Genomic DNA, 22,038 nt, shown 5'->3' with positions numbered 1-22,038 from the left:
TTACTGTCATCATTTTATTTATTTTTCAAAATACATGTTTGAAAAAAAATTGAACTTTAACAACATTTGTCCCAAAGGGAAGACATTTTCGGGTTAGTGTATGCGGTGACTACCGCCCAAACCAAAGCGGCCTGCCGCTCTTCCTCTGTGGCCCACTCTCTCACTTACGTAACAGAGCCTGCTTTTTCCACCTAAACAAAGACATGCCATTTCCTATAGCTGCACAGTGGGCTGAGTTCATTTCAGACCTTTCCCCAGGGGAACACAGGCCAGGGACACAGGGGCTGCCTGTCATTCATTCCTTTCTGTTATTGTTGCATCCCCACCCCTGCCCAGAGTGAAATTCATACATCAAAAACTAAAATGCCAGCAGATTTGTTTCCAGGAAACTGCTTGCTAACTTTCTGAATCCTAAGTAGCAAATTAGCTAGATTTTTGCATCTTTGGTGATCCAAGCAAACCAAGCATACTAAAAGGAAATAGCAGGACAAAGGCAAGTGTTGAAATTCGTTCTTTCAGTATTGAGGTAGGGATGTTTTTGCAGAACTTTCAACGATAACTGTATTGAATAGAAATATGAAAAAATTCCTTTTATTTTTTTAATTGGGGAAGGGGAACAGGATTTTATTGGGGATCAGTGTGCACTTCCAGGATTTTTCCAAGTCAAGTTGTTGTCCTTTCAATCTTAGTTGTGGAGGGCGCAGCTCTGCTCCATGTCCGGTTGTTAGTTGCAGGGGGCGCCAGTCCAGCATTCCTTGCAGGAGTCAAGGAGTCGAACACACAACCTTGTGGCTGAGAGCCTGCGCTCCAACCAACTGAGCCATCTGGCCACCCAAGAGCTGAACGGCAGCTTATTGACTTCATTCTAGTTGCGGAGGGTGCAGCTCGCTGGCCCATGTGGGGATCGAACCAGCAGCCCCGTTGCCCAGAGTTCGCGCTCTAACCAACTGAGCCATCTGTCTGCCCTGAAAAAAAATTCTTGACCATTTTTAGCTGTGATATGATCTTTATAAAAGATATATCAGAATAGCAGTGAGCATAAGTATATTGCAGTTGGGTAAAATTTAACAAGTTAAATGGCTTATGGGTCCCACGTTTACCTCAGCTAGTGTTAACCTAGCTGAACTGCTGACATTGCATCAGTTTTTGTAACTCCGGATATACACTGCACCTCTGCCTCTCTTCTCTTTCTACACACACACACACACACACACACACACACACACACACACACAGTAGGGAGAAAAGAATGCAGAGAGCAAAGTAAAAAGTGGCAGGAACTGCCTTAAGTCATGCAGTGCATTACCAGTCAAGAGAAAAATAAAAGTCTGACCTAAAGCTCTAGATTTTCTAAAATCCAATCACCTAATATTCTGAGCCATCCCTCATCTCACATGTTTATAAGTTACAGATATTTAAAACTTTCTCATATGGCCACAGGGAGATTACAGATTCATTAAAAAACACTCAGTTGGGACTATTATAGGGAATAAGAAGCTTAGCTTCCATCTAAAAATCTAAACTAATAACCAAAATGAACGTGTGTACAGTTGCAATTGAAAGCATTCTTTTAAAGGTTTATCTGTGAGGGTCCCTCAGCACTAAGTACCTGTGAATTGTTCCCAGAGAGCCTAATGCTCCCCAGACCCCATCACCCCCCAGGACCCCATCACCTCCAGGTAGTAAGAACTCTGCCTGCGGGCAGTTATGTCAATTCAGTGCATTAAGTGATCCCTGGGACCTGACAAGGTCAATGTGTGTCTCCTACTACCTGGGATTGAGTTAGGCACTAGCCACCAACACTCTTTAAGTACACTCAAATAGTATCCAAATATTGCCAAGTGCCTTAGAAGTGAACAGTATCCCTATTACATGGGAGGTGGGGAGAGAGAGGCACTGGCAGTTAAAGGATCTGCCTCATTTGCAAAACAAATCACCAAACCCTGTTGCTTGAACATGATTTACATTTTAAGACAAAATCCAGCATTCAAAGCATTCTCAATTCTCAAAATGCTTCTTGCCTCTATTCAAAGTAATCTCTGGCTCCCCAATAAAACAAAATCCCTGTATTCCTAGTCTGCATTGCTTTCAACCTAAACAATGCCCGCTAGTGAAAGTTTTCAGAAACATGTTCAAAATTGTAAATTGATAGCAAAGGCAATCAGATCTTTAAAGGGGACTCTGATTTTAAAAGGTTTTTCATGAGCCAACCCGGTGGCTCAGGTGGTTGGAGCTCTGTGCTCCTAACACCAAAGGCTGCCAGTTAAATTCCCACATGGGCCAGTGGGCTCTCAACCACAAGGTTGCCTCGACTACCGCAAGGTATGGTGTGCTCCACCCCCGACAACCCTGAGCTGAGCTGCTGTTGAACTCCCATGTGGCTCAGTTGGTTGGAGCACATCCTCTCAACCATAAGGTTGCCAGTTCGACTCCCGCAAGGGATGGTGGGCTGTGCCCTCTGCCTGCAACTAACAACGGCAACTGGACCTGGCTGAACTGCGCCCTCCACAACTAAGATTGAAAGTCAACAACCTGACTTGGAAAAATTCCTGGAGGTACACACTGTTCCCCAATAAAGTCCTGTTCCTCTTCCCCAATAAAATCTTTAAAAAAAAAAAAAGTCAAAATTTAAGTTTAAAAAAAATAAAAAAATAAAAATAAAAGATTTTTCGTATCATAGCTGCCTGGGATGTAACAGATTAATATTAAAATTATACTGCATTATATAAATGTTTATATTATCTAACATGTTGGATTTACTTATTTAAAGTAAGTATTTTATGTATCTTCATTATTTACACCACACACACACACACACCACTTCTGTCCATTTTCCTTGTTGTAATCTCAGCCTGTCCTTGGGATTAGTCAGTAAAAGTCTGCATGGTCTTCCTTAATGGAAATAGCCCAGAGGGGGAAAGAAGGTCAGCCTCAAGTATGGTAATCTTGTTTTAACAATCCAAATATGATCACCTCAGACTTTGGATTTCAGGATTGCAGGATACATGCAGTTACTAGATTACAAGAAGAGTCTGGGTCAAGATTCTACTGGACACAGGGAGTTGGGAAGTGGAGGCTGAAAGAAGAGGTCTACCCTGCAAGAGGCTGCACTAAGCCCTGCTGAGGAATTCTCCTGGTTGAGAGTGTCATTCGCTATTTGTGAGAGAATTTTCAAAGCGTGCCCTTGAGCATATATGCTTCTCTCTCTTCCTTCTCTGGAGTGTGGATAGCAGGCTGTGTGTGTCTGAGTTGGTGGTTGGTTCCTGCACTTGCAAGGCCTGCTGGTGGTCTGAAGCACACTCGGAAGATACATTACAACATATTTAATTTGGGTTAGCTTCCCCACCTTTCCTGTCTCCTGACCCAGGCAGATGTAGGACTTTTTTGTTATTTTGGTTTTGTTTGTTGTTTTCTGTTTGTTGTTTGGAAGGAGGTATGTAGAAGTTGAATTGGAAGGAATGAAAAGTAGAGAACTCCTTGATGCCTCCCACAGGTATATGGAAGGAAACACCCTTCTTGATTAGTTTGCTTTGTCTGTCAGGGTGTCCTTTGATGAAGCCTTAGGCTGAGGCCCCCACTGGTCTCCAAGTTAAGTTTTAGAAAAGGCTACTGGTCATTCTTTTTCTTTGTTTATTTTGATTTCTCCCATTGGGTTCCCTGGCCTTCCTCTGACAATGCTTTCTGCATGAATTACATTCCTCAGAGCCAAAAGCTACAAATTCTTCCAGTGCTTTTGATTCCCGCTCCTGTGATTAGTCCAGAGCTCCAGTCTACCGTGGGTCTCTGCCATTCTGTAACCTCATTAGTGAGAGGCTAGTGCTTCATTCGAGGTTAATAACAGCTGTTGTTGAATCATCACTAGTTTTAAGATCATTTGGTTTCCTTTCAATGTGAATAGGCTATGGAAGGAGGGGAGTTCAAGTTATACTCGTGCGAACTCAGTAACATAAATTGTCCTGGGCAGGGTAGGAGGAGAGCCCATTAGCTCCACTTAAGTTAAATTTACATTCGGAAGGAATTTCATATTCATTTGCACAAAATACATTTCCATTTATGTAGAAATAATGTACAACAATAATGAAAATTATTCAGATATCTTAATCATAGCCATCACATTTTGTTGTACATTTATGTTGTTTTGTGAAGTATGGTTTATGACTGAGACAGAGATGAACAATTAAACTTAGAAATTCTGTTTTTAATTTCTAATCATAAAGATTAAACGTTTGGTTCTTTAATGAATTATGCCTTCATTACAGATGTTGGTAAAACATTGTAAGACCACTAGAAAAAACCCAGTTGTTTTAAGAGCAAAAGTGAACAAGGGATCTGTTCACCTGTTTCTACCCATTTTTTATGCATGAGAATCTTGACTAACAAGCAGTGAGGTGTGCTGTATGTACCTAACTGGAAGCCTGCATTTATCGATAGTGTGCCTGGAAGTAGTTTTGACATGGAATTCCCCAAAACGACCAAAGAGTTTATCAGAAACTATTGAACACACAACCTGTGGTGAAAATTAGGTGCAGTGTAAATACCTATTTATACATGGAAGGTTTTCCTTGAAGAACTAGGTAAGACCCCAGGCAGTGTGGCCAGGGCGTGGTTCTGGTTGCTTGAGGATCCTCCTGTTTTCTTGCTGGGCCTGATATGAATCAGGCTCTTGGCATCTGAGCTTTGTGAACCCTGGAATCTATGTACTGGGAGCACAGACTTTCTGTGGGAGTCTCTCACCACTGTTCTCTTTGGCCAGTAAATGCATTCAGTCTGTGGGATGAAGGTTCTTCTTTACATAGGGAGGATTTTTCTGGAAGATGGGAGCTAAACCTCTTTTGGCCAGAGGAGACACTTTCTCCTTGAGTGGGCTCTGAACACAGATCCCCCAGTGAGCTGAAGCACAGCTGCCATGATACTTCCTGTGTGACACAGTTCCACGGCCTCGGAGTAGCACAGCCCCTCCCCACCCGAGATAGTGTTGGTTACGTTAGCCAATGATAATACTTTTTTCCCAGGTTTCAAAGTGTCATTGCAGAACATTCATGCATAACTCTATTGGCACATGGCTTCCTCTTTTTAAAGCCCCTTTATAAGCTGGTTTCGCAATAAATGTGAGCCTCAGTCAGGTTCCATTCTCAGGTCTGCCACAAATTAACTGGATCCCATACTTTCCCTGGCTTTTTCAGGCCTCTTTGTTTTTATCTGTGAAATGAAGTAGTCAGATTAAATGATGTGTAAGAGCCCTTCTTAACATCTCACAGTTACGGAAAGTTTAGGTTTGTTCTTGTTTTTGCTTTATGTATGGATACTTAGGAGTCTGTGAAAGCACTGTGGCTCTAATACATACATGCCAGCATGCCATTTATTTCTTCTGTCCTTTTATGAAGATCTGCTGAGAGAATCTTGCCCACACACTGGTCATACCTTCCTCATTCTTCCTCGTCCTCCCCAAATGATGCTTTGCGCATCCCTCCTTTGCCACCAGCGCATGGAGCCACCAGGGCATTCACCACTGGTGCCATTTGAATGTCCTTCACATAGGTTCCCTTTGGAGTGTAAAGATAACTGGAAAACCATGCCATCTGCTCTAGTCACAGCATCAGTAATGTTCAAATGTAATATTTAAGCATATATGCACATACATATACTTGATTTGAGGTAGTTTTCCTTTGTATTTATAATCATAGACTGGGTTTTAATACAGCTCAGGTATTTACTGTCAGGTGACTTACTCTGTTCAAGCCCATTTCATTATGCAGTTCCATTTTATATCAAGAATTCAAAGAAGGAGCATATAGATAACACTTAACACAATGTGTCATTGCATAGGTATTTGATAAATGGCAGAATTGCCTAATACATGTGTATTATATTACCATATTTAAGTCATCTATTTTAAGTTGTACATCCTTTTTTCACCCTTTAACATCTCTGAAATTGGAATGTATCTTATAATCTGTAGTGTTTTATGCTAGCTATTGGTGAAGTGGCAGTCAGGAAGTTTCAAGTATCTCTTAATAAAATTACTTTGCCAATACTTTCCTTTTTGTGCAAGTAGTAGAGTGATATGTGATGAAACCTATGTCTGAATAAGACTAAAGAGTTTTTTTGAATAAGTATAAAGTAAAAATTTAAAGTCATAAGGAAGTATTGTCATTCTTAGTGGTCCCTAAAATAACAGTCCATCTTTAGATCAATAGCATTGTAGCTTTGTGAAATACAGTGTGTTATCATATGTACTGTAGGTATATAATCAGCAAAAAAACGTGTTTTACTGTCAAGTTTTATTCCCCCAACAGCACAGCCAATTTTTCTTAAATTTTATAATAATGGACCTAGTTGCAGGACTATAATCATAAAATGCAAAGAGAATGTTTTTTCAAAATGCTATTAATGCCTAAATCATAAAAAATGGAGAAGGAGGGCAACTTCAGCCTGGAACAGTGTAAAGGAGGGAAGTATGTGTTGCATTGGGTTGTGTTGATGTTTTTGTGCAGATGTATAGCACAGGCTCTCAGGGTAAGACTGCATGATTAATGGTGTTTATTCTTGACAGAAGCCTCCTTTATTTATCTGCAATATAGTTTAGTGATTTTATCAGGCACCTGAATGAAAAATATTCAGTCATACCAATATTGCAGTGTAAATTGAGTAGAGTCACTTTTTATTATATCTTTCCTCCTTATCATCTGCACAGTAATTTTCTAGCAGAGGTTTGATATGGAAAGGCTGGATTTAGCTGTACTTGACACAAAGCCTCTTCAATTTCCCCTAAAAGTTCAGGCTGCTCTTAGAAGTGTGTGTGTGTGTGTGTGTGTGTGTGTGTGTGTGTGTGTCTGTGTGTGTGTGTATGTTTGTAATATATAAGCCCTCTCTCTTATCCAAGCAATTTCAGGATTTGAAAGAATAAAGATAAAATGCACAAACCTGGATGGGAGAAGTGTTGTTAATATAAAAACATCTAATAGCTGTGAATTCATTGGTAAAGGCTTCTTTAGTATTTGAGCTGTGGCTCAGTACTGGGCCTTTTGCATGGCTACATAGCCCCACTTTCTTCTAAACAATTGTCATCCAAATACAATCAGCATAAAGCCAGACCTTTTCCTCTCTCCTGGAGTAATAGCAAAGTTGGAGTCAGATGACCCAGAGGGGACATCAGTCACTGTGATGCTGGCAGTGTCACACAAGAAAGAGGGAGAAAGGAAAGAAAAAGGTCTTACTTGTAAGATACTCAAGTAAGGTGTCGCTAAATTTTAAACAAAACTTTATTCAAGTAACAAACTTCATAATATTAATTGTCAAAAGGAATCAGTGTTGGACAAGGACAAATGGTTGGAATCATAGAATACATTGGATTTTAGGACCAAAAGGGGTTTGAACCTGGTGGGTGAAATGGAGATCATCTTCTCGAAATCCTCACATCTTACAGATGAGAAAACTAAAGCCCCAAAAAGGGTTTCCGTCAAGTCTGTGATCCTCTGTGCAGGCTGTCCAAGGGTCGTGTGCACAGGTAACTCTGGGATATTATTTACACATTTCCTGGCTGTGAAGTCGGTCCTCACTCATCGATCAGAAGACCTGCTTTCACTGTGGGGTGGGAACGCAGTAGAAGACTATGGTTTCTTCTCAGTTTGTTATCTAACTATTATTAGACAATTAATAATAGTTCCTTGGTGGACATCCCTATCATCACTTAAAAAAAAAAAAAGGATGAATTTAAAGAATGAGAGAAAGTATATGTGGGGGCAGAGCCCCAGAAAGTAGTTTCCAGGCTCTCGGCCTCACGTGGAGGAGTGCTGGCTCGGGTAGTAGATGGCCGTCAGCTGTGGCTGATTGGCCGTCAGCTGTAGCCAGTTAGCCAATTAGCCGCCAATATAACTGCTGCGGCTACGGGGGAGAGGAAGAGAGAAGAGAAAGAATGGGGGCTAGCAAGAAGATGGTGGCTGGGCTGGCAAGTGTGGATGGCGGTTTGCGGACAGTGTGGATCCAGCCTCCATTGAGAGTATAGTGCCGCCAGAGAGAATATAGTGGTATGACTCCCCTACCTATGGCTCCGTGGGTGTTCCTTTTTGGCCTCACCATATCCTGCATTCTTGTGTGGGGAGCGGGAGCAGAGACCCCGCAGGCCGCCCTGCACGACAAATGGCGCAGTGAGCAGGGTACGGTGCCGGCCAAAGCTCTCCAAAGGACGGTGGAGCAGTTTGTGTGTATGAACACTCAGTCTCTGAAGACCAGGAGAAGCAGCTGCCGGAGAGCTGGACCCCCGTGGAGGGGTGGGAGGATGTGGACGGTTCTCCCACCAGCACAGGAAAAGCCATGCAGCTGCTGCAGAGATGGAGCCCCGTGGAGAGGTGGAAAGATGTGGACGGTTCCCCAACCAGCACAGGCTGGAGAAAGCAAAGGTCATTGCAGCCCTGTGGGCCGGGAGGTTCCTGCTCGGGCAGCCCGGATGCAGGACTTGTAGTCCCAGAAGGTAACGCTTGCTGAGTCCTCCGTGGGAGATGAGGGTGAGGTCAAGGTCGTCCCTCACCCCCAGGACAGCCCTGGTGAATGACTATGGACTATGGGGAATTGCCTTCCATCCCTAACTTAATGGACCGCTTGACTGTTTGTTTGGGAACTGTTGTTAGTGGAACTGGGGGATATTTGCTTTTGTCTCTTGACTGGCCGCCATTGAGAATATGTAAGCACCCTGATTGTGAGTCGCTGTTGTTCCAGCAGGGTACCCTGAGAGGCACAGAGAGAGTGGCAGTGCCCTGAGAGCCCTAGCTGAGTCCAGGAAGTCTGGCTGAGCCCTGAAGATACCCTGGCTGTGCCCAGGAAGTCGGGCTGTTCCCAGAGAGAGTGGCAGTGCCCTGAGAGCCCTGGCTGAATCCAGGAAGTCTGGCTGAGCTCTGAAGATACCCTGGCTGTGCCCAAGAAGTCGGGCTGTTCCCAGAGAGAGTGGCAGTGCCCTGAAAGCCCTGGCTGAGTCCAGGAAGTGTGGCTGTGCCCACAGAGAGTGGCAGTGCCCTGAGAGCCCTGGCTGTGTCCAGGAAGTGTGGCTGTGCCCACAGAGAGTGGCAGTACCCTGAGAAATCCTAGCTGTGCCCGGGGAAACTAGTGGTACCCTAAGAAGTCCAGGAAGTCTGGCCGTGTCCAGAAGCACTGGTGGTGCCCTGAGAAACCCTGGCTGTGTCCAGGAAGACAGGTGGTACCCTAAGAAGTCCAGGAAGTCTGGCTGTGCCCAGAAGCACTGGTGGTGCCCTGAGAAACCCTGACTGTGCCCAGAGAGCCTGGCTATGTCCAGGGTATTGCGTTCACCTCCAGGCTCCTTGCACAGGGCCCCTCGCGGAAGATGCTTGTCGCGTAGATTGTGAGGCGAGAGCCTGTAGGGGTGGAGTGTGGGGGCAGAGCCCCAGAAAGTAGTTTACAGGCTCTCGGCCTCACGTGGAGGAGTGCTGGCTCGGGTAGTAGATGGCCGTCAGCTGTGGCTGATTGGCCGTCAGCTGTAGCCAGTTAGCCAATTAGCCGCCAATATAACTGCTGTGGCTACGGGGGAGAGGAAGAGAGAAGAGAAAGAATGGGGGCTAGCAAGAAGATGGTGGCTGGGCTGGCAAGTGTGGATGGCGGTTTGCGGACAGTGTGGATCCAGCCTCCATTGAGAGTATAGTGCCGCCAGAGAGAATATAGTGGTATGACTCCCCTACCTATGGCTCCGTGGGTGTTCCTTTTTGGCCTCACCATATCCTGTGTTCTTGTATGGGGAGTGGGAGCAGAGACCCTGCAGGCCGCCCTGCATGACAGTATATGAGTCAGATACTCATGCATCTTGCCAAGGATCAAAAGAAGCAACCCAGAAAACACTCTAGTCAGTAGTTAATAGTAATAATTAATAATAATAATTATGAGGATTATGATGATAATGGTAATAGAGAAAAAGTCCACACCAGCTCCTGGAAGACAAGCCTAAGCTCAACATGCCAGATTGCTATTGACAAAGGATTTCTTCTAGTTGGTTCTTGAAGTCATGTTTACAAAATATAAACTGAAACAGAAGTCTTAGACTCCCCCTGGCTCAGAATTCCAGATGCACCCTGTCTTTGGCATAAATATCCTTCATACCACCTGCAAGAGGACGCAACATGAAGCAAGGATAAATTGTTGGAACCCAACTTCCTCTTTGTAGTTAATTATTTCCACCCAGTATCTGAAGCTCCCTCCTGGAAGACTTCTCACTTAAATAACAGATCCTGTCTCGGGGCTTTCAGGATTTTAAAATAACTGTTTACCTTAAATTGTTAAGATTTCCAGGTAAGTGATACAAGCACAGGCTTGTTTAGTTAATTAAATCAGCCGTTCTGATCGAATCTCTTGTATGTACTTCAGGTCCCCATTCTTTACACCTGGTTGACATCAGGTTCAAACACCTGGTTCAAATCCAAGAGTTCCTACCACAGAATGGCTGATAGGATTCTGCCTTATTAAGAAAACGTAACATCTAGACGAGCAAACGCCACATTTCCCAGATATTTAGTTCACGGGATTTTGTCATTTGCCGAGTTACTTGACATTGTTGTGTTTGAGTGTCTATTTTGCGGTGCGTTTTCTTTTTGGAAAAGGTCTTTACTTGGCTAGTTTGAGTGCTGCTTTTGGGATGGAATTGGTAATTCATCAAACTTCAAAAAATTGGGTTTATTAGAATGAGTGGAAAATTGGTGGGAATGTCAGAGAAATCAGACTGAAATTTTTGCCCCCCTCCATTTTTTTATTTTCTCTTAGCAATGAAGTTCTGAACTCAAACTATGGAATAACTATACCCATGAATTTAGTTTTAGAAAAAAAAATCCCAGTCATCTTACTAAGGTCAAGTAAAGTTACTCGTGCATTTACTTTGTTAGAAGTGGTGAGGCAGAGTGCTCCTAGATGACACCAAAGGTGTCAAATAGCCGAACTCAGCCATGTGGGGTCCTGAGAAAGTGCATACACAACGAGTTGGCGACGGCAAACTGACTTTGGCCTTAACCAGCCCAGAGCTTTAGTAATAGCAGCGGCAGGAAGGAGTGAGTTGGTCGAAGGGACCAGCGGTTACTGAGAACTTACCATGTGGCATGGATGAGGCTGAAGGCTCTAGGTATACTTTCTTGTCAAAAATTAAATAGTACAGCACTGCTGCTTTTCCTTATAGGTCCAACTATCCTTGGAGCAAAGCAGACTTAAAGATCGAGTTTGCCCAACATCAAATCTAGGTCTGAGATCTTGCGGCTCTGATGTGTAGGACAGCTGATTAAATGCACACTCCCGGCCACAGGGAGACGTGGAGGAAGAGCGTGAGACAGGAGAGCCCCTGGTCCCCTGGGCCTGGCTGGGTGGAGCCGCCAGCAGGAGAAAGAGGCACATAGGAAACAGGGAACAGCCTACTGTCTCAGACGAGGAAGGGAGACAAGGACAGTGTCTGTCTGCTTTGCTACCACAGACCAGTTGGGAGGCTCTCTGGAAAACGGGATCCCCTCAAAATTGTCCCAGAGGCCGACCACTGAAGGCAGCTGTCCATCTATCCAAGTGCACGGAGTAGGTTAGGGAAAGAGCAGCAACCGGACTGAATTCCTCCCCTAGGAACCACAGTTATTTTCTCATCATGGTGGTCTCTCTGTGGACTTTGTAAAGGAAGACACAACATTCTGGGGGTGCCAAAAAATGTACACATTTTAAAAGATGGGATCTATGTATTACTTTTCAAAATTGAATTGAGTTAGGTAGCAGTGTGTAGGATGATGTTCGCTTAAAAGATGGTGTTAATCAAATGAATGCTAGCATCATTCATTGTATTACAATTTTAATACAGTTTTCTCCTTCCTTAAAATGTATATACATTTTTTTGGCAACCTCTGTATTAGTTCTTCTAATAATAGTCTTTGTGATTATATTAGTTATGTAATATATCAATATATAATACATATTATATACTAAAATACATAATGATGTATATATTAATTACACTAATAATTAGTTTTAAAAATTACCTAACCAATTTCTTTTACTGGTTTCATTTTTATCAAAAACTCTATAGTAATTGGGGGAAGAAGAAGAAAAAGATGATTTCTTTTAATTGTTACACTTTGCAAAAAGTAGGGTACCTTTGTATGGAATATTTGGATTCCATTTGGACAACAAAAGAGGCTGCGAAAAATCATTTTAAGTATATTCTGCACTTATGGAACTAAAATTTTCAAAACTGATGACAGATTATTTAAGAACTGGTTTGTCAGCTGCCATTTGGATCAAGGATACTGTCTTCACTGATGTCTCTCTCTGCCTTGTTTCTAACGTGTTAGAGACACACAGTGAACTTCTTTATACAAGGGTCAGTTGGGGCAGCAAGAAGACACATACTATGAGATGGGGTCATTTAGCTACAAGTGCTTATTTGAATAACACTCTTATACAGTCCTTTTACATGGATGCCTTTCACTCCATTTGACATTAAACTTAGAGAGCAGAGACCAAATGATCATCATGTGTTAATGTTTCTTGTAATCCCCCTATGTGCTGAAATCATAATGGATTCTTATTAAATGGATTTTTGATAAAAATGTATGTCCAATGACTATATCACTGAAATATTCATCTTAGTTATACATGTAGTTTTTGAAAATTGAAATACAACATGGTATAATAAATTTGTAAAAGGCCTAAGTCAATCAAAAATACATGGGAAATATTATTTAGCTACAAATATGAGGAAAATGGGATTTGACACGGAACCATCTTATCAGTTAGGGTCCTGGCAGTTTAATAGAGTGGATATTTACAGAGGTGTGAACAAGGTTAAAGGCCCAAAAAGTGATCTGAATGCTCCCAAGAGTAGCAAAAGTTGGAAGAGGTTACTACCTCTAACTCGAAGGTGCAAACAAACTGAGGGAGCAAGTGAGGCCGGAGCCCAGGACGAGGAGTCACGCTTCTGGACAGATAGCCATGGGAGGAGGAATGCCACCAGCAGAACACTAGCTAAGAAGAGGAAGTGACTGGAACTAATACCCTGACTTCCCTTCTCCTCCAGCTATCGCCCGTGTCTCTCATTAGAAGAATCCAGAGGAAAAGTGAGCCACCTGATTCAGATACTAAAGACCAGCCTTCCTGGGCATGCAGTGGTTCTGGGGTGACGGGTGGCAAGGGGAAAGTAACTGGCACAGTCCTCTGTACATTTCAGGGTCACTGTTGATTCTGGAGCAGGGGTTACTGGAAGCTCACCTTGAGTAGAGGAGAAGATGAAGTCCGGGATTGTGCAAATTTCTGACAGTGTCTAGTGTATTAGCCATGGACATTTTAGGTATTTGTTTCCTTCACTGTATGGAAAGCAAAATTTTTATTACAAATTTTAGATTATTAAAACTATACTTATTGGATAATTAATTAGTTAGTTAAAATACATTATTAAGGATAACTCCCCTTTGTTCTCTGTTCGACCACTGCTTGAGTATGAAGAGTGTCTACTTGTTATAGAAAGAACAAAATCAAACAAAAAAATAATTTGTTATGTAAAAAAAACAAAATTTTGGTCTTCTGGTAGTTGGAGCCCTCATGCAAAGATGCGAGGGTGTGTGTACATTTCCAGTGTTCCAAGAAACATGAAAGCAAATTGTAATAATCCAGCATACAAACTTGTTTAATGCTCTCATATTGGGTTATGCAAGTGATTAAATACTGTGATTTTAATCTTGGCATTTTAGTAACCAAATAAGATAGATGAAAAGGCAGTAACAAATTAGATTATTTAATCATATTTTATTCTAAGAAGTTATTCTCTGCAGTATGTTTTTATTTTTAAGTTGATCATAGGATAATGTTTAAAATGCTCTAATAAGAATCCTCTACTCGTCATTGTAATCTATTTTCATGACCTTTAAAAAAATTAATCTGAAGTCAAATTATCTCCACAAACAAAGACAAAATTGTATGTTGCTTTATTGTCTCTTGGGAGAAAATCAAAATAATTCCCACCTTCTTTCTTGTCTGAAACTGTACTTCATTTAGCCATTGGGCAATATGGAAACAAGTGACAGCCACTGTTAAGTCTTCATGGCCTTGGAAGACAAGTGGGTGAAGACAATAGAAGGGTCGTGTCCCTGAGTGGGCATGCCGTGCCCTGCGTGCATGAACCAAGACGCAGAGGCAGTGGAACAGCAGTGCTTCCACGGCGTTGTGCCCTGACAGCCCAGCACCTCTGGTCCCCAGACTGCAGTTTGTATGACATAGTTTAAAGTGTCACAGTCATAGTTCTGTACCCTGGCTACGACGTAGAGGCCTGGAATCTCTGTACTTGGGGCTGTTCTAAGTTTCAGTGTTCTTCCAGGAATGCTTGTTTCTTGTTTTGGTTTTTCTCCATAGTTTGTGCTCTCTTTCCTTCAGCAACCTCGTCCAGCCCCAGAACAGAGAAAAGGGAAAGCTACAGGCAGAAAAGTCAAGGGAGGCCACTAGCAGGCTTCAAGTCCATGTTTCTGTGTGTACCTACTAAAAATAGAAACCAAGAAAGGGACACCTCTCATGTTTTCCTGGTGCTACTGTAATCCTCAAATGCAGACTTTTAGCCAGCTTGCAAATATTTACCAGGTCAAGTGTGTGAAATAATACATGTCATTTATATGGAAAATTTTGTCGCTGCATTCCCCACACCTCCCACCTCCTCCTTGTTCAGTAGAATTCACTCCTCTGGTCATAATCTTGAATGGCTCTTGTGCACAATAGTGAACACATATCTGCTTATTAAATTTAAGGAACTTAACCTCCTTACTCAAATTTGCTTTCCAGTAGACAAAAAAATAACTGATAAGTGACCTAGCTACCAGGAATTTGGAAGTGGCTCTGTTAGGTAATGTTAAAAGCAGCTTTATTGAAAAACTATATGTATACAGAGGGTGCCAAAAGAATGTATACACATTATAAGAAAAGAAAAAGCTGTATTAAAATTGTAATACAATGAATGATGCTAATAATCATTTGATTAACGCCATCTTTTGAGTGAACGTCATACACATTGCTACCGTAATTCAATTCAACTTTGAAAAGTAATACATAAATGACATCTATTAAAATGTGTACATTTTTTTTGGCACCCCTAGTATTTATGTCTATGTCAGGTGATGCTGGAGCCATTGGAGTTCAAGGTTGGGTGCTGAGCTTTGGTGGTTTAGAAACTCAGGTTTTTGGTCAGGCTTTAGCACTAGGGAAGTGTCATATTAGCCCAACTCACAAGAGCCTGATGTGGAAACAAAATTAATCAGTGATCAACTTACAATGAGAAACTGAACAGCAAGGGCACTGGAACACTGTCTCCAAAAGTCTTGCTATGTGGACATCTGTTTGCTGAGTTTAGTTACACACACACACACACACACACACACACACACAGTGTTGTGGTGTCGTCTGACAACCCCCAAGAACATCAGCAGCCACCACTGTTTACTGAGTGCTCAGTGAAGGTCAGTGACGGCAACCCTGGGTGTGAGCTATTACTGTTCCATTTTGTGTGTAAGGGAACTCCACTTAGTGACAGAGTCAGTGAAGCTTGGATTCAAATCCAGTTCCTTCAGATGTTGTGTGTCTAATTACTGAGTTCCTGTTTATCACTGTCTCCTGTGGTTTGATGATTTTACTAAATAAGGGAGGTCTTGGGAAAACCAATATCAGGTAGGGGAGCAAAGCATAATATTTGCTTTGAAAAGAGGGATCCAGTATTTCAGTGTTTGAAAATCACGTAGTATGCTGTATGTACCTTCCCTAACATGCGTGTACATATGTATTTTTTATGTGTATGTCTATGTCAGTGTATATGTCTGTATTGTATATGTGTACCGATTAGGAGGGGAGTATATTAGCATAGTAGTATATGATGTATATGAAAATATAGACAGAGAGCATTATTAGGTACCAGGCTCTAGACGTGAGACTCTCCTTGTAGTCACTTGCCACGAGCTCAGTGAGTTTTGGCCTGTAAGGACGAGGACAGGGTGTGTGTGGCCACTGAGGTCGCAGAGCCACCACCGCACTGGTTTCTGCAGAGACCCAGGGCTTCATGGTCCCACTGCTGTGGTGACTGACTGACCCGTCTCCACAATACCCCGTGACCCCTCACTGGGAAACCTGTATTAAATGCTTTCCTATTCGTGTCCTGGGGATGGCTGGCCTTTCAACTAATGGTTCCTTTCTTTAGGGCAGGTGACTAACTTACTACAGCTTTCTTACTTGCATCACTGTGGGAAGGCATGTCCCCCTACCTAGGTGAGAGCTAGATAACCCAGTATGTCCTCAGCATCATCGCTCTGGAAGTGACATGTGTGATGATGACATTCCCAGAGTGGGTGAAGTTTCCTGACTTCTTGTCGGGGAGTAGTCAACCCTCTCCTCGGTAGTGTTTCTTACTGGTGTTCCCGCTAGGGAAGATGTGACCAGGTCTTGGTTCCTTCCCATGGCCCCGCTTTTAATAGTTGTCCTCAGTCTTCTTGTGGGAGCAGGTCAAATGAAAATGAAGACCTGGGTGCAGACATCAGACTGCCACAAGCTTTTGAAAAGAGAAAGCGTCACTCGTCTCTGGCTTCCTTGCTCCTTTGGGACTCGTGACTGCCCAAGCCCCACCTCTGTCTTTTTCACATTGTTCTAGATGCTGATTTTCCCCCATGTATGAGTCTTCAAAATGGAATCTACACCTCTAAGAATAGTCTTACTACCCTTCTCAATTCTGGAATTTCAGAAAAATAACAGGTTTCACTTTTTGTCTAAACTGAAAAGACAAGAAAAGCCTTTGCCTTCACTGATTCCAACTTCATATTATTTGGACCCCATTTGTCGTGAATCACAAAAGCTTGTCCAGCAGGTATCAGCTCAGGCTTTCTTGAAATGTCCACTTTTCCACATTTCTGCTGCACTGGTTTCTCATTGTAAATCTACAAATAAGTTTATACTTTGTATTTATTTTTTGAACCAGATTGGAAGGTTGATTTTCCTTTCTGGTAGAAAATGAATTAGTGAACTGGAGTATCCTGGTGCTCTAAAACAGAACGTTTCTAATTGGGGCTTATAATTCAACCAGTAACACAGAGCTCACTTGTTTTGTAGTAAAGAGCTAAAACAGGATAGAGTAATAGGTTATACTGATTTCTATTTAAGTATAAGTAATTTTACTCATTTCTGAGTGGATATGGAAAGCCTCAAGTTGTTCTGAAAAGAAATAGCTATTTTCTGGTGGTGAGCTCTTACTCTTCCCACATGTAAATTTAGAAAACTGGATTTTGTTTTACTTCACCAAAAGTGGCACCTGAATGACAAAAAGCCTCTTTTTTATCTTTTTTTAGTTAAAATGTAAAAATGAGGAGCTAGTGAGAAAATCCATCCCCCTCCCCATATTTCAACCCCTTTTATTTTCTACTGAGAAGTGAATATGGGTAAAGCCTTTAATTTTCTCTTTTATGTTCATTATCTGATCTTTGGTTTAATTTATTTCAGTGCCTGTGCTGTGCACTTGGTGGAGCTGGCTTCTTCCAAGATTGTGTGCTGACGGGGTGACAGGGCCATAGCCTGGCAGCCAGAACGCACTTGCTTCGGGAGGCGAGCTGAGGAAATGTCTCCCGTCCCTTTCATTTCACTCTTAAAGCAGTGGTGAAAGAGAATTTGCCATTCTCAGTAGATCTGTCTCTATCTCAGCTTCTCCTTTTTATGGCCATTCCCTCCGCAGATGAGAAAATGGAGAGCACTTCAAGTGTTTAGCCTGTCATGGCCAGTTCACTGGATTACCCACACAAAACATTTTCTATTAGCGAAGGAACGAGGCTGGGAGGGGCGTTACACAGATTGCCATTCTAGAAATGCTTGTCTTCAGGGCCTTTAGGAGTGGCTGTAGGGAAGGAGCCCCATGAGGGTGTCAGGGTGTGGTGGCAGCAAGGTGTGTGTGAGAATTTACTTCCATCGGGCAAAAGCCTACATTCTACCTTAGCTCACTATAACCAAGGCTTGGGCGTGATCAAAAACACATTGCTTTCCAACTTTCTAATCTCAGGAGTACTTAATTACTGACTGGTCACTGAACATGGCTAATCAGGACGCCATGTGAAAATGGAGTGTGAGAGGAAACTGGCACTCAGTACTGCCTTCCAGAGAGGAGTTACCTTCAACACAGCGAAACCCAGATCTCTAAAACAAGTCTCACTCCCCCTGTAAGACCTTTAGCCATGAAGCTCGAGCATGGGTATATAGCATGTCTGATTGCACATTTCTCACACACTTTTGCACTTAGCTTTCTTATTTGTCGGTAACTGCCATGTGCATAGTCAGACTTCCAGACCCGACACATTTGTTTTTCTTTTTCCTTTTCTCTCCCTCCTCTGTCTTTCATCTCTGTCTCTCTCTTGAATGCAACACCATGATGGTGAGTTAAATTTTCAGTGGTGAAATTAATGTTCAGGTCAAATGGAAAATATAATCTCAGCAATTACTTGAAGTTCAGATGCCTGTTGTTTAGAATTTATTATGAGGAAAGTCAAAGGCAAACCTTTATTTTCCTATATTCCGAGTGCCATGAAATTTCTCAAAGGTCAAATGTTTTTGCCCAAATAATTGTATAGTAGTGTTCTGCCTTCGTTATATCACCATGATTTTAAGATAATGGTACTGGAAATGTAAATGCCTGATCTTTTTCCCCCCAAGACACCTTGAATTCTTGTTTTCTTTCACAGATAGCCTCTGCCTATGGAGATACTTATTTCATGCATCCCTCTGTATCTGGCTTTCTTTTCACCTAGGCCTTCTGCCTTATCTAGTAGCCCTACGTACTCGGACCTGCCTTTCATTCGGATCTCCCCACACCGGAACCCTGCTGCAGCTTCCGAGTCCCACTTCAGTCCTCCGCACCCCTACATCAACCCTTACATGGACTACATCCGGTCCCTGCACAGCAGCCCATCCCTGTCCATGATCTCCGCGGCCCGGGGGCTGAGCCCCACGGATGGTAAGTGTCAGACCAGCGCATTCTGCTTCCACATCCCACGCTGCTTCCCCTGCCCTTGCCTCACCTGGGTGTGGTGTCGGGTAGCTCTGATGTTTACTGAGTGTTTCGTATGTGCCAAACACTGTGCTGAATGCTTTAGCACTTCCGTTACAATGTGAGGACACCTCCATGAGGGCGGGTCTGTTACCAGTGCAGATAGCAGTGTGCAGAGGCGCAGGTAGCTGGCAGCCTGGTCCATTGGCTGGTGAGTGGCAGGGATGGAACTCATAGCCAGGTTTCAGTGACTGCGAAGTCCCTGCTCTCATCCACTGCTCTGTTCTGCAGCTCCATGTGTGTTTAGACTGGCCCTGGAGCCGATCATGCAACGTGCGTGTAGAACGGTGTGTTTTCCTCACTGTCCGGGGTTCACTTTTATGTTCTGCATGTATACAGATGTGAGCAGTGCTTCTCAAACTCCAGTGTGCATATGGATCTCCTGGGATGGTGATAAAATGCAGTTCTCTGTGGGGCGGGTCCAGGTGGAGCCTGAGATTCTGTACTCTGAACAGCTCCCAAATGATGTCAGCGGTGCTGGTCCATGGACCAGGCTGAATAGGTCTTAGAGAGCGTGATGGCTTGGACCTGCTGTTGCATGTGCCCTCTAGCCTTGATCTTGCCAGACAAAAACTGGAAGAGAGATGTGGTGGGAAAAGAAACAAACTTTGACTTAAATTCTGTAATACCTGATTCTTATGTTAGGCTCTCAGGGATCTAATTTTGGTTGGTTCTGTTATCCTCCCAATTACTTTCTCATGACTCTTTTTAATTAGTGTTGTATGTTATGCAATTGACAAGTTCTAAACCATTCCTTTGATTCAGTAAGGGCATTTCCCATCACATGCGCATGCGTGCAAACAGACTTGCCCACAGTTGCTGGAACCCGAATTCAGGTCCAGAGTTGCAGAAGCCTTACTGATTGCACAGAATGGGTTATGAGTTCTCTGCAGCAGGTCTCAAATCACTGACTGGTGCTTGTTTCAGAGCACAGGGAAACACAGTGCACTGCCTCTCACTGAGCGGTATTTGATAACCCAGCACTGTCCCCATTCTCCAGGCAGACCAACTTTCTGAGGCTGGCTTCACATGGTGGGGTAGTCAGTGGGGAAGCTGATGAGGTTGCTCAGTAAACATGTACTCAGTTGTACCTCCAGGAGTAGCAGTGCTTCAGGAACAACTTTTAGCTCGTTGTTTTTCTTCTGATTCATTGCAGTGAATATACTTGCAAGTTTCCTAAAGAATGTTTTGCCATTTAGTCAAGATTCACATTTTTTTCTTTCGGTTTTTTTGAGATATAATTGACATAAGCACTGTATAAGTTTAAGCTGTAAGGCATATATTGTGACATAATTACCACAATAAGTTTAGTTAGCATCTATGACATAAAAGGTAAAATAAAATAACATTTTTTCCCCTGTGATGAGAACTTTTAGGATTTATTCTCTTAGCAAATTTCAGATATACCATTTAACAATGTTAACTAGATTTATTATGTTGTACATTACATCCCTAGTACTTATATATCTTATAACTGGAAGCTTGTAAGATTCACACTTTTAAAATAAAACTATTGGAGAGTCAAATGAGAGTCAAATGTGAGTTAGTTCTGCTTGGGATTTGGTTTGAAGACGGAAAAAATGGAAGGTCATCTCCATGGAGTACTTGGGAATTCATGCAAATGACTCACCAGGAGAACGGAGGGAGAAAGGAGTCTAGTAGGTTAGCTAACAATGGACTTGAAATTGTGCCTGGCTCATGAGGATTTAGTTGGGCCACTGGAATATGATGCCTCTAGTTAAAGCATCTTATCTTCTATTACCCACAGTATTTCATGATGAGTATGAATAAGACATTTTTTGATTGTTTTTTCTGCCTTCCTCTTCCTGCCTCTTAAGCGTCCACTTAATACCCAGTCAAATAAAGACCTATCACTAATAGTTCTCCCTTGTGTTCTAAGCTTTTAATAAATATCTCTATATCATGTGTAAAAAGTCTGGGCACAAATATAAAAACAGAAGGCTATTGTGAGAATGCTAATGTTTCTGCATAATTGCAGAACTAACTTTTATCGATGGACTGTTGTGCTAATTAGCGCTTTAAATGTGCCATTGCATACATTGCTCCGACAACATCATGTAGCAGTAACAGTTGACATCATGGAGCAGGTGACACTGGCATTTGTATCCACATCTTTGGAATCTGGAGACCTCTCAGAACCGCTGCAGTGCACATAAATTGGCAGGTGGAAGCCCGTTATTATCCCACTCTTATAGAGCTGATCTTGCTAGTAAATTGCTCCAGATTGGCAGGTATAGTTTCTTTTTTATTTTGTAATGAAAAAAGGAGCTTTTAAATTACGGAATACAAAATTGCAGCTTATCAACCAGTTGTGTGTATTAAGGCCGTGCTGCCCTTTCCACTGTACGGCCCAGTCCTCCAGGTAGTGAGAGCCTGTCGGAAGGCTCAGGAATGTTTTACATATGTGGAAAGAGATCACATGTGTCTGCGTTGTCAACTACTGTAAGAAATCTGAACACAATTTGATATAAGAAACGATTTTATTTTGCGAGGCAAACATGGGAATGAGTTATGTACATATGTACATTTTAATCATTTTGAATTCTTGGTGATTTCTTTAAACTGTGAGGGAAAGGGGGTCCAAAAAATAATTCCCCCTCACACCTTCTACATTTTTCTAGCTGAGAAAATAAGTTAACATGAGACAGATCAACAGGGGAGAGTGTCCAAAATTTATTACGGATGTTCATGCCGGGGTGCCATCAGAATATGAGGCCTGAGGATACATTGGCTTTAAGGTTTCTATGCCATTCTGGACAAAGGAGAGGGAAGCAGGGGTCTGGGATTTCAAAGGGAACGTGGGCAGTTTACAGGTAGAGAAAGAGCAAACATAACATGTGGTAAACAAACTCTTGCTGGGCCACCCAGAGACAATAGGACATAGAGGGAAGTCCAACAAACAGGCTTGGCTTAGATTTCTCCCTCTCTGCCACATTTAGTTTAGAATCTGA

The 22,038-nt window shown here is 42.6% G+C and overlaps 1 protein-coding gene across 3 annotated transcripts in view; it reads left to right on the top strand.

Moving 5' to 3' along the window:
• Positions 1-22,038, top strand: part of GLI3 (GLI family zinc finger 3) — a 278,504-nt gene that overhangs the window by 171,778 nt on the left and 84,688 nt on the right. For all 3 annotated transcript variants that reach the window (XM_088797850.1, XM_074340521.2, XM_088797851.1), the window contains one exon: positions 18,768-18,973. In XM_088797850.1, the coding sequence (XP_088653976.1) occupies positions 18,768-18,973 (206 nt within the window). The remainder of the gene's footprint in view (positions 1-18,767; positions 18,974-22,038) is intronic.

Source organism: Rhinolophus sinicus, chromosome 4, assembly GCF_057876585.1.
Source record: "Rhinolophus sinicus isolate RSI-liver-muscle chromosome 4, RSI-T2T, whole genome shotgun sequence".
In the NCBI taxonomy this organism is placed as follows: Eukaryota; Metazoa; Chordata; class Mammalia; order Chiroptera; family Rhinolophidae; genus Rhinolophus; species Rhinolophus sinicus.
The sequence above is the reverse complement of the archived record's forward strand: the minus strand, read 5'-3'. Positions and strand labels throughout refer to the sequence as shown.